General features: G+C 39.2%; 1 protein-coding gene across 5 annotated transcripts in view; it reads right to left on the reverse strand.

Moving 5' to 3' along the window:
- Nucleotides 1-12,084, reverse strand: part of ADAMTSL3 (ADAMTS like 3) — a 237,862-nt gene that overhangs the window by 26,162 nt on the left and 199,616 nt on the right. For all 5 annotated transcript variants that reach the window (XM_067555726.1, XM_067555728.1, XM_067555724.1 and 2 more), the window contains 6 exons: nucleotides 11,656-11,848; nucleotides 10,797-10,976; nucleotides 9,802-9,955; nucleotides 4,248-5,337; nucleotides 1,679-1,806; nucleotides 1,226-1,354 (listed from right to left, as the gene is read on the reverse strand). In XM_067555726.1, coding sequence (XP_067411827.1) covers nucleotides 1,226-1,354; nucleotides 1,679-1,806; nucleotides 4,248-5,337; nucleotides 9,802-9,955; nucleotides 10,797-10,976; nucleotides 11,656-11,848 — 1,874 coding nt within the window. The remainder of the gene's footprint in view (nucleotides 1-1,225; nucleotides 1,355-1,678; nucleotides 1,807-4,247; nucleotides 5,338-9,801; nucleotides 9,956-10,796; nucleotides 10,977-11,655; nucleotides 11,849-12,084) is intronic.

Consider the following 12,084-nt stretch of genomic DNA (forward strand, 5'->3'; position numbering starts at 1 on the left):
TTAGATTACTAAATCTTAACAAAACTGACATAACACTGTGACTTTAACTCTGCTGAATCTGAGATGCAGGTCAGTTGTACAAAGAATTGCCAAAGTATAGCTGGAAAATATTACTTCCCCAAAGCAAAAGCCTTGGTACAAACAACGAATAACGGAGCCACATGTTCCAATACCCATCAGTCTGGCACCACTATTATTTAAAGCTATTTGTAGAACTATTTGCATTCATATTTTTCTATCACTATTTTGGTCTAATATCAACATCTTTCTTCTGGACTACTGCAAATATAGTTTCCCAAAAGCAGTACAAATGGAAATGGCGCCCTAACTTGCCTAACAATTTATTTTTAATCAGTTGTAACTCTCATTGTTTCCAAGTACAAGTGCAAACTCATTGGCAATGTGCTAGCTGAACATTCACCTTCATGTTCTTGATTAAACAAGACACCAAATGTCGACTCATGTTTTATTAAAATCATTTAAATAAAATAATATGACTGTAACAGTGAATTAACTTTTAAGGTGTTTAGTTTAAAGCACAGTGATGAAGAGATTAATAGGTAAAATATCTACCTTGCTTGCATAAACTGAGATCTAGAAAATAAGAAAAGACATTAAATTATTTAATATATGTGGCTTCTACTCGCTGTAAGTGCTGCTCCAGAGGTGTTGAATTAAACAAGCTCCACAGACTTTTGTGGCTTGGCATCTAATGAATCTCATCCTCTTTGTCTGTTTCCTGCAGCTGCAAAATGCTGGTTGTAATAGGTAAGCTTATTTTGCAATCAAGTTTAAAGTCCTTTGGAGGTGAGACTGGAGATTTTAGTTGCAGTTCTAGATGGCTTAGGCACATGAGCATTGCCTATAAGGGCAAGAGGCTACAATGGTGCGGCAAGTTTTCTGATGAGCAATTCAACTTAGCTATGGAGCCAATATTTAGGATGGTCATCAGCTTTGATGGTCCTTAAACACTGTGGTGGGTCACAGACCATCTCATGGAAGAAAGCATTTTCAAAGGAAGAAAGTTTGTGTGTGTGTAGTGTGTGTGTGCATCTGTCTGTCTGTCTCTCTAAGGGAAAAAGATATAGAGAAGAAATAGAATGAGCAAGGTTGACATGCCTAGTAAGAAGGAATAATATTCTGCTGCTACCAGTAACTTTTTTCAAGATTCAAGGGGAGCTTCTTATTCCTACACTACAAGGAACTTAATGTTGTTCTTGCTTACCTCTCACTGGACATTCAACTGTAATGTTTGCTCCAACTCTTGCCACTATCATACCTCCAACAGTTACAGAGAGATTACTAACTTCCAGATTTGTGACATTTGTTCCGGAGGACAAAATGACAGGAGCCTCTTCAAAAGAAAAAGAAATGAATTATCAATTTAAAATATATTTATTTTAAGTTTTATGTGCTTTATAGACCCTGTATTTAAATTCATCATGATTTAATCAGAATTAAGTTTGAAAAGAAACATACAGATAGTAGGGTGGATCAGCTAACTTGGCTCATAGCTGGTGTGGTTTTAGTCGAAATACAATTTAACCTCAAGGAGGCAACCTTATTTCTATTTACTAATTCCTTCAAACTCAATCCAGATTTGGGAGTGGGGGATGGGTGTTAGTGCTAAACAAAGAAATGACACTCATGATACTATAGATGCCATGATCAACATTACCTGCGTACAATAGCAAAGAAGTTTTCATATCAGAACCAAAGTCATTGACTGCCATGCATCCATACACGCCAAGTTCCTTTCGGGTAGGATTCTGAATCTGTATTTTTCCAATGCCATTCAAAACCAATCTGAAGGATGTTTAAGGGGGGAAAAAAGGGTTTATTCATGTAGGAACAAGTCCAGTGCACAGTTCGCATATCTCAGCTGTAAACCAGGTCTCCCTTCAGGAAAATAGGAGGAAGAATCTTCCCATCAAGGATGCAGAGCAGCAACAGAACTGCTCTGTAGAAACTCCTCTAGTCCAATGAGTGGAACAGCCTGCATGCCTGCAGTGTGCCCCCTCAATGGTGTCAAGGAGAAGCATTGAAGGATAGACGCAGGGGGGCCTCCTCCAGCTCATCCTCTCCTCTCCTCTCCTCTCAAATAGCACTGTGGAGCTGCGGTATGTGCCATGCAGGAGATGGACAGCATCTGCATGTCCTCACCAAACCCTTCCTCCCACTGTGAAACAGAACAACACTGGTTCTGCTGCCAAGAGACCCTCCGTCCCCACTGGGGAAGGGGCAGGATTTGATCTGAAATGAACAAGTTTCTTTAAGACCATAATAAAAAAATTTTTTAGAAAAAATTATGTTAGGCCCCATCGACAGCATTCTGGAGCATAGTTGGCTGGTCACCTCAGACCAGCAGTTTTGGGGACAACAGTGCTAGGTGGCTGGGGTATGACTAGTGGAAAGTCTTAGGCCTGGCAAGAGACACAACAGTGGTGGGACCTCGGGATCTCAGCAGGGGAAGGAAATCAGGATCAGGGATTTGCAAAGTTTAGGGCTACCTGACTTTGTGCATTGATGTAGTTTGTAATTATTTTTCCCATTAGCAATAAAGCTGCAGTCTTTCCACCAAACACTGTATGTCATCTGAACCCCTTTCCTAGTATGCCAGTGGCAAGGTATAAGACCCAAACCGATGTGGGAAGATTCTGAAAATGCCAACCTGGAGTGTTTATACTTTTTTTCCCCGCGTTAGATTTGCCGGCAGTAAATAACTTTAGCTACAGTGTGCACCAATGCATACATAAATAATTTGTTAAGCTGACATCCTATTTGATTGGCTAAATTTACAAAAATAAAGCTATATTATGTGGGAAACACAAAAGTATGTTAAAAATGAATACTCGTATCAACAAAAGTCCTCCTTCATGTATGGGACAAAGTCTTCCCTCACCCATGTGGGAAATTAATACTTTTATAGCACAGCACCCACACCTACAGCCTTTTTTGCAGATATATTTTGCAGATATATTAGTATGTCTCATATGTTTCTAAATATATATGTTATTTATCTTATTACAAAAAAGAAGGAAATGGAGATCCAGTTGCTAGTGAAACCCTAAAAGGGTAAGGATCTCTCTCTAAGTTATAGAGAGTGCAATTTATGATAGTAGACATTAGAAATAAGAAAGATACTTACATATCAACAAAATATATAGTGAAAATGAAAACATCAGTTGCAACAAATAAATGGGAAACTACATATGTCCCACAAACTAAAAAATAATTGGCAGGAGCATCATGGCTCCAAAAACATTTTCATTTTTAAATAATATCTTATTTTTGGCATCCCTGTTTTAATGGATAGCTCTGCAGAACTATATTTTTCTTGGCAGTGGGGTTAATCAGTTAAATATGTTGAAAAATATCCAAAAATCCCTTTATCATTTTGGAATAATTTTTTCATTACTCAATGGCTAGTTATAATTCCAATTCTAACCCATGAACCTAATGTTAGGTGAGTTTTTCAATTACCAGCAATGGAGTAAAAGTATTTGCTCCAAATTGAATAAATATCTGATAATACACTTCGCTCTACCTTTTCTCCAAGTATATTTCTAAACTGTGGTTGTAATGTAGGGTCCTTTTAAATTTTGGCATTCCATTATCTTTAATAGAAAGATCTGTAGGTAATGAAGGATTAAAAAAATCATAAGGATTTTTGGTTTCTTTCTAAAACGATATTATGTTGTACAAATCATGCACAGTGGGTGCATCTAAAAGTTCATTCTAGTTTTAGAGAAAGTAAAATTTTCAGAGATGTTTCCTATACATAAAATGGAGAAGATTACTAGGATTGGTAATATCACCATAACTGGAAGGAACTTTTAAAGTGATTCCCCTATATAGTATGGTATATCAAAAATGCTCTCATACACTTTTTTCCTCCTTATATTTAATTCAGTATACATCTATTCATTCTCTAACACAGATATGTTACTTTAGGCAGAATGTAGAAAACACAAATAGCATATCCTCATTTGTAGCATAAAAATCAAACCTGCCCTATAATATCATAGAATTAGATGTGCACAGTTTCTTTAGTGAAATGATATGTGAGACAATGTGACACACGTTTCAAATAAAAGTGTAAATTTTGTAATAGAGAGATGAAAAGCACAATGCTCACATTTAGTTCATTTTCACAATATGTTTTAACATTACACAACAGAATAGATTTTAATATTTGCCAGTAACATAAGAATTATTTAAAGCCAAAAGAACCCATATTTACTTACTTCTCAGACGGTTTTAATGTTTCACCATCTTTTGTCCAAGTATATTTAGGCTCACTAATGCCTATAATTTCACACAGTAAATTGACAGTGCGAGTATTCTTGGTCAGAAAAACTGTATTTCCAATTCGTACAGTTATTGTTTTATTAAAGGAAATTCTGGGAACTTGTTTTTGGCTTATAATACCAGGCCCCTTTTGGTTGAACATCAGCTTGTCTAGGGTTTTTGTGTTGAAACGTTCAGATACGTTTAGTGATTTACCATTGAGCTTTGAGGCTAACTTTTCTTCATGCAAGCCTTTCCATTTTTCAGTAGTAAGTTGTAGTGGTCTAGATAATTCAGCAACTAACTGATATATAACCTGGGATGCCAAATCATCGACTTCTCCAGCTTCAATGAGCTGACTCATGTTCCTTATCAGTTCTTCAAATTGTACAGTATCCATGCTGTAAGCACCCTGAAGAATTGCTGCCTCCAGATGTTTGTTCTTGAACTCATGAGAACTGTATTCTTCTGCTGAATTACTCGCATGGGTTTCAAAATTTCTCAAAAATGGTTGGTCATTAACTTGTCCTTCACCCAGATACAGCTCATTCTTTTTAGTCCATATTTGCCACATTTTGCTCATTTTATGCCATTTGGCTCCAAAACTGTTGGCTTCATTGTGATCTGTTCCACTGTTCTCACTTGCATATTTTCTAAAAGTTGGAGGTTCTATTAGCCGGTTGTCAGTGCCAATAAGTTTGAGAACAAATGTTTCATGCACAGAGCCTGCAATACACCTGTATACTCCAATATCTGTTGCCTCAAGGCTATGTATTTTCAGTGATCCCGATTTAGTTATGCCAAGTCTTTTAGAGTTTTGTAGGTGTTGTCCATCTTTCTCCCATTGGATAAGTGACTTTTGAAATCTTCGTACTGGGCACTTAATTACAATGGATGTTTTTGGAAGCAGATAGGCTCGGCTTCCAATGGTAAAATGAATGCGTTTCTCTTGCCGTGTCTGTATGTAGACTCGGTGGATGCTGACAATCTGAGGTCTCTGGACAGCATACGTTTCTGGAATCTTGGATTGAATTTCTTGTTTAATCTCTGAAACAGCAATCAAGGGTTGAAAAAGGCTGAATCAATAGCATTCCTTCCTAACAAATTCTGCTTTTCTGAGAATGCGGGTCATAGCATTTTCTCTGACTTGGCTCAGGTCAACTCACAACTTGCTGACCTATCTATGTCACATACACACACAAACAGGAACAATGATATGGTCAGATTTTCTGGTTCCAGTTTAGGCATTCTCCTCCTTCCCTTCAAACCTTCAGCAGCTCCTGTCATACCAATGGGAAGGCACTTATAACATATATCTGTACACAGGACAATACTTGGAAGAGGGGAAAGAGAGCAATAAGGTAGGCATGTTATATCTGCTATTCTCATTGCTGCCTGCTGAAGGAAAGAGAAAGGGGGTAAAGGGAGTGGGAAAAGTGAATAAAAGGTTGGAGCTCACCATCACTTTTCCCACAGTTGGGCACTGATGCAAGTGGAGGGAGCCTGGATAACACAAAGTCCGTTAGAAAAGCAGGACTCTCCCTTCTGCAGCTGTTAGACCTGCTAGCCGGCTGGCCTTATTGGCTGGCAGGCAGGCAGACTGAGATCAAGTTGACAGCAGCCTGGGAGATGAGACCAGGAGTCAATGAACGTGCAATGAGGGATCAGACAAGGCCATGCTAGTACTACCACTGGACTGCTAATCATTTCCTTTTGTGGGAAGAGACTTTGGTCATGGAGTCCTGCTGTTGGCAGGGGTCAGGAAAACCAGAAAGAAGGGAGAGAGAAAGAGAGAAAAAAGTCAGATCCCTGAGAGGGCTAGTAAGGCAGAAGATGCCTGCTGGCAGGCTGAAGAGAAAACTGAGGAGAGCTTCATGCAGGAAGGTGAGGAGGCAGAGTGCTGAGTAGGGTGAGGCACCTCCTGCTTTACACAGCAGGAATGTGGAGGTTTCTGGAGAGCTGCCTATGACTATAGCCACAGACAGGCCTTCCCAGCAATGGCTGGATAGACAAAGGGAGACAGTGTGAAAATGACTACAATATTTCAGATACCATTTTGTTGTTCATTACTCACAACCAGCAGAGTCTGATCAGCAGAACTAATCTTACTAAGAAAACATTAAGAAGCTGAGAAACAGAACAATACAGAATTAAAGTAGCAGGAGCATATCCCCCTGCTATTCACTTTGTGCAAGACAAGGTGAAACTGGCCAGCCAGGAGAGTCAAGAAACTCCCTAGACAGGTGCTGGGGAACACTCAGTTTTAGTGGTGACCCATTCTGTTGGTATGTGACAGAGAAGAAAACCCAGCAAGCTGCAGAATGACTTGAATGAGTCAGAGAAATAGACAAATTAATAAAACACTCCTGCATTTGATTGAATCTAAAATCATTACTCGTCTACCATTTGGTGAGAACATAAATAAAATGACAAATCTTGACAGCAAGTTATTGCAAAAATTTGAGTGCTTCAGATATCATATACATATGCTTCGGATATGTTGTAAAGGAAGAAGTAAAAAGCATTCAGTGAGCATGCACATTATATGGACTACACCCAAAAGTACATTCTTATGCTTATAAAACAAAATAGTTACTTTCAATTTTTTGGCTAATGAGTTCTGACCAATGTGGATATCATGGTTTCATAATTACACAGTTTTTAAATCAGTATTTGTTATCCAGATACATGGTTCCCTCAACCAACCATTTTATATTGTACAACAAATAAACTTCTTCAGGCACTGAGCTGTTTAAGATTATTAAAATAATGTCCTGTTTTTAATAACTATTGGGCTCAAAATATTTGTTTTAATGACAATGTTCCAGCATAAAATCTTCAATTTCCAAAACCTAGTTTACAAACACAGTATGTGTAACTTTAAACACACAGAATACTCTGTGCTGTATTATGTTTACAGTAGTTATTCCAATACAGAATTACATCCAGTGTACGTTTATAAATATGTTCAAGTGTGACTGATCCATTTCACGTTTGTTAAAGAAAGACTGCATTAATTCTTCTCTACAGTGCAGCAAACGAGGGTATGGGTGTGGGTGTGTATGTACATACGTACATATACGTGTAAGTACTGGTGGCAGGGTTAAAAGTGAGACAGCATTCAATTTTGTGGACTGCAGGAGAGTAGTCCATACTGAACTTTCTGGATCCCTGGTAGCATCACATTTGCAGCTTTGGGATGGGTGGTCTTTGGGGTAGGGCTTCTATGAAAGGTAAACTGCTGAACACATTAGCCTGCACTGGTGCCACAGGGCCTGATCCTCAGCTGTTGTAAATTGGTGTACCTCTGTTGTCTCCAATGGAGTTACACACATTTTTACCAACTGGAGATATGGCTCATAAATTGCTATTTTCTAGGACCTACTAAGTCAGAGATATTTCTGACTGGACTGGGCCTTCATGAAGTAAAGAGCATGCACAGATACTGTGTCTAAGGAGTCAGGGTTAGACTAACAAGCCCCGTCATCATCAGCAGATAGTAAAAATTAAGGGCTCAGTTGTGCTCTGAAGACCAAGTACTGAGGAGGGGGCACTGAAGAATGCCACTTCAGTGCAAGCTCTGCGAGATACCACCTCTCCTAAAGCACCCCAACTTGGAGACAGTGTGCATGGCACATCATCCCTTAGAACATTGCAGCCTGCTCTCCTCTTTGTAGCCACTAGCTCTACTTGCTGGGGTGATGCTATGTTCCTGTGTCCCACCCACTCCCTTTGGGGTGATCTGAACTGAGATCTTGGATGTTGTAGGAGGAAATATGTTACTCTGAATCCCAGGATTGCTACTGTCTCTGGCTCCTTGTGCAAGAAGCAAAGCAGGGATTAGGCGTATGCTCTCCTCTCTCACCTTCGTGTACTCATGTAAATGCCAGGCAGAATCCAGCCTGAGGGGCTAATGAATTTAAAACCTTGTCCTCAATAGTTTGAGAACTTGAAGGTAGAGACAGTCATTAGCCCTATTTCACCATTTAGATCTGCACCCCATTTCATGCCCTAATAATTACAGTATGCCTCCACGTGTTGCTCCCTTCTTACTACAATGGAAGCTGACAATGTTACTTTAATATCACTCTCCACTAAGCAATTTGCAGACCACAGTGCAGGCCACATTCCCATTCAACTATCCACAATTAATTAAATTCAGATAGATATGCAGCTCAAAATATTTTATTAAACCTTATGCCAAGGACATTCCTGAAAATCCATGGGGCTTTATTTAAGTGGTGTTTTGAACCTCAGGATTTTGGCATGTTAATTTGAAATGAAGTCCAGGAAAAGAAGTTTCATATTATGTATGAATCAGTAATTACTCTATTTTTTTTTTTTTTTTTTTTTTGTGAATAACCATTTATGCAAAGCTAGAAAACACATAACAAAGTTGCTATTTCTGGACAAGACCATTAACTGGATCAAAACCAAAACGTCTCCACGTATTACCAGGTATTTACAGATCTGTATGATGTGAAACCTTTAAGTTTTCCAAACCTAGAGGGAATGTTTTCAGTTGAGTACTTGTCATTAAATGTATTGTGTTCAGTAGAATTTTATCAAATTGTGTCTGACATTAGACCATTCATAAGAGCCTTCTTTTCAAAGACACACATTTATATTCTCCTTTTTAAAGGAAGAAAAACAGCGGCCCACATTCAGGGAATGGTTGCACATGCATTTACTATAACTGTTCCTACTAAGAGAGACATCTACTTGGCTTTTTTACATGTGCAGTTAGCACAATTACAGTCATTATCATGACAAGATCATGCCCAAATTATAAAACATGTATTTTTGTGCAAACATTTGTAGAAATAATCATCAAAATATTGTATTTATTTTATAAAGGTGTCTACTCCTGCTATGGCTGTGCCCTCAGAATGCCTTGTGAAGCCAAAGGGAATTGGCTTCACACTCCCTTATGCACTGATAGAAATTATTTCTGCAACTCCCACTGGAATGGGAGTTTTGAAACTTTTAACAGCACCAATGGGAGTGTAACACCCAGTGGTCTAAGAACACACACTGAAGAGATACACAGTGGACCTGATTCTCCTTTACACTAAGGCCCCCTTTCACTGCTCTGGCAGTGTAAATGGGCCCTACAGGGGTATAAAAATAATTTATAGCCACTCTAAGGCACCTTTATATTGTCAGAATGATCTAAAGGGTAAATAAGAATCAGGCAAATGCATTTAAGTACATAGAGAGACAAAAAAAAAAAAAAACAAAAACCAAAAACCCTTAACATAAATTCAGATATTACATTTCAAAAAAGTAAGACTGGAACCATTTGGTTTGGGCTGAGAAAATATAAATTTCATAAAATTAAAACAATCCTATTATTGTTGGTCTTATGACCACAGTGCCTAATTTGCTCCCAGATCAGTAACATTATGAAATGTAGCAAGGTTAGAGAAATGAATTAATTTAGCAGCACATACACAGGTTTTACTTGATCATCTCACATTAGCAAGGCACTATGTAAAGTAACACACTTACTGTTACAGTCATTCATGTGACAGGACCTTACAAGTGAGGAAGTAGGGAGACTGCTACACATTGATACATTTAATGTGACATTCCGGCCTTTTGCTGTTAGCTTTTGGCAGACGAGTTTCCTTCTCTGGATTCCAACACCACAGCTCAGGGAGCACTGCAAAAGGAAGGATGTAGTCAGAGTGAATTTTGTGCCCTGTCTCACACAAGCTACTTTTAAAGTGAATTTTTAAAGGATGCTGTTTCATATGGATCCCTATGCTATCCAAAGCTCTCTCCACGCTTTCAGTCAATACAAATACACAGTGGCTAACCCTTTCCAGAAAACAGCTCAGAAACAATTATAGGAAAATGACAGTATTTCTTACGGTCCCACTGTGGTGTGATATAGAATGAGACTGATTATTCTCAGATGTCTAATTCAACAAATTCTAAATTGCCTGGATCAAGTCTCTCAAGGCACTCTGCATGTTCATATTGCATTTGGGCAGGATTTTTAATTGTAACCTTTAACTATGTTTATGCCTTTTAGTGGATCTTTTTTAGGAGGAGACTGGGGGCTTGGATTAAAGGAGAGGGAAAAAAATAGCATTCAATGCAGTATTTTGCCTTTCAGAAATTCAACTAGGGAATAAATCTGAGAGGCTGGAAGCTAAACATGCTCTAACCAGATGCAATCACACTGAAAAGGAACAAGAAGCATTATGGCCTCTTGTTTGTCAGTTTAAACCTGAGTGCAGAAAGGCGCTGTGGTTAGTTGTCTCTCATGTAGGGAGCAATGTTTTGGAGCTGGGTACACCTATCACTGTTGTAGCAGGCCTCTTGCAGCATTCCTCCTCCTTCCACCCTACAACAGCAAGACCTGTGTTGGGTGGGTAAGCCTTTTGCCTAATTGCATTCCCTGTGGAGCCTACACTACTAATAGTCTCACAGCTAGAAACTCCTTGAGTTCCCTTTGTATTGGGAGGTTTGGTGAATTCTTACTCTGGGCCACTCACCTTGGACCATTCCCCTACAACGAGCCGAGGGGGACAATCAACTTTGGCACACGATTTACGAGCAGGCAATCTAGGTTCCTGGCAGATCTCATCAGAGAGTTTCAGAAAGCTTCCATCTGTCAACAACTGCTTACAGTGAACTTTGCGATTCTGAGTCCCTCCGCCACAGGTACGGGAACACTAAGACAAAGATAAGAATGTGGACTGCATAGATGCACACACACCTGCCCTCACTCATTTATACTGTTAGTTTATACAGTCATTTATAAGGCAGCCATCACCATGTTTTCCTTGAACACTTAACTGGTTTAGATTAAAACGTGGGCAGCATTTTCCAAAAACCAAGCAGCATATACTGGTAGCATTGATTTAGCTAATGGGCCAGGAGCCAGGAAAACCTAGCTAATGAGCTCAATGCCAGACAACTCCAGGGCAAGTAGTTAGTGGAAAGCCTAGAAAAAGATGTGCACTTTACATCTAGAACTGGCCAAATTCAGGCTCAGAGGCATATCTGGTGGAAGTTTAGGAAGCTTCACCTTTAGGATAGATAAGCATTGCTTCCAAATGCAGATTATCTCACTTGTGGGTATGGAGAGAGAGGTGATCTCTGAACTAACTGGGACCTAGGCTATTCTGGACTTCTGAGATGTCAACTAGCACCTTGACTTTAACCCAGAAGTGAACTGGTAGCCAGTAATGAACGGAGAGTACAGGTGTAATATGCTTGACGTCAGCTGAAACCATGCTACAGTAATGAAAACTTCTGAGTGACCTTCCAGGTTACTCCAATTAGAGCATATTAGGTAACTAACCAGAAGAAAAATGCTTTCAACTAAAGTATTTCTGTAATCTGTTGTACCTGTTGCCATTCTTCAACATGCCAACCAGGGGGGCAGTCAATCTGGTTACAAGCTTGTAAAGCATGAGGCTTTTCATTTTTGCAATCTTCATTAGCAACAATGGATCCCTCAGGTTGTTGGCAGTACACATCTCTTGTCTGTATCCCAACTCCACAAGAAGCAGAACACTGTCTCCAGGGGCCAGTCTCCCACCTGTGCCAAAAACGCATTGGAAAAAAATCCACTCTAATTAAACCATGCAGAAGAATGGTGTGTGGGGGAGGGATTATCCTGACACAAATTGTACCCACACAGAGCAAAACAAAGCTGAAACAAAAGGCATATTTATATTGCGAGGGTCAGGCTATTACCTACATTTGCCATAATGAAAAAAATATGAATTACATTTATCAGGTTGAAGGTAAGAAAGTAGGTTATTTATTATAAAT

The sequence above is a fragment of the Emydura macquarii genome, unplaced genomic scaffold (genome assembly GCF_026122565.2).
Source record: "Emydura macquarii macquarii isolate MOO-44397 ecotype Brisbane River unplaced genomic scaffold, CSIRO-AGI_Emac_v2 contig_1644, whole genome shotgun sequence".
NCBI lineage: Eukaryota > Metazoa > Chordata > Testudines > Chelidae > Emydura > Emydura macquarii.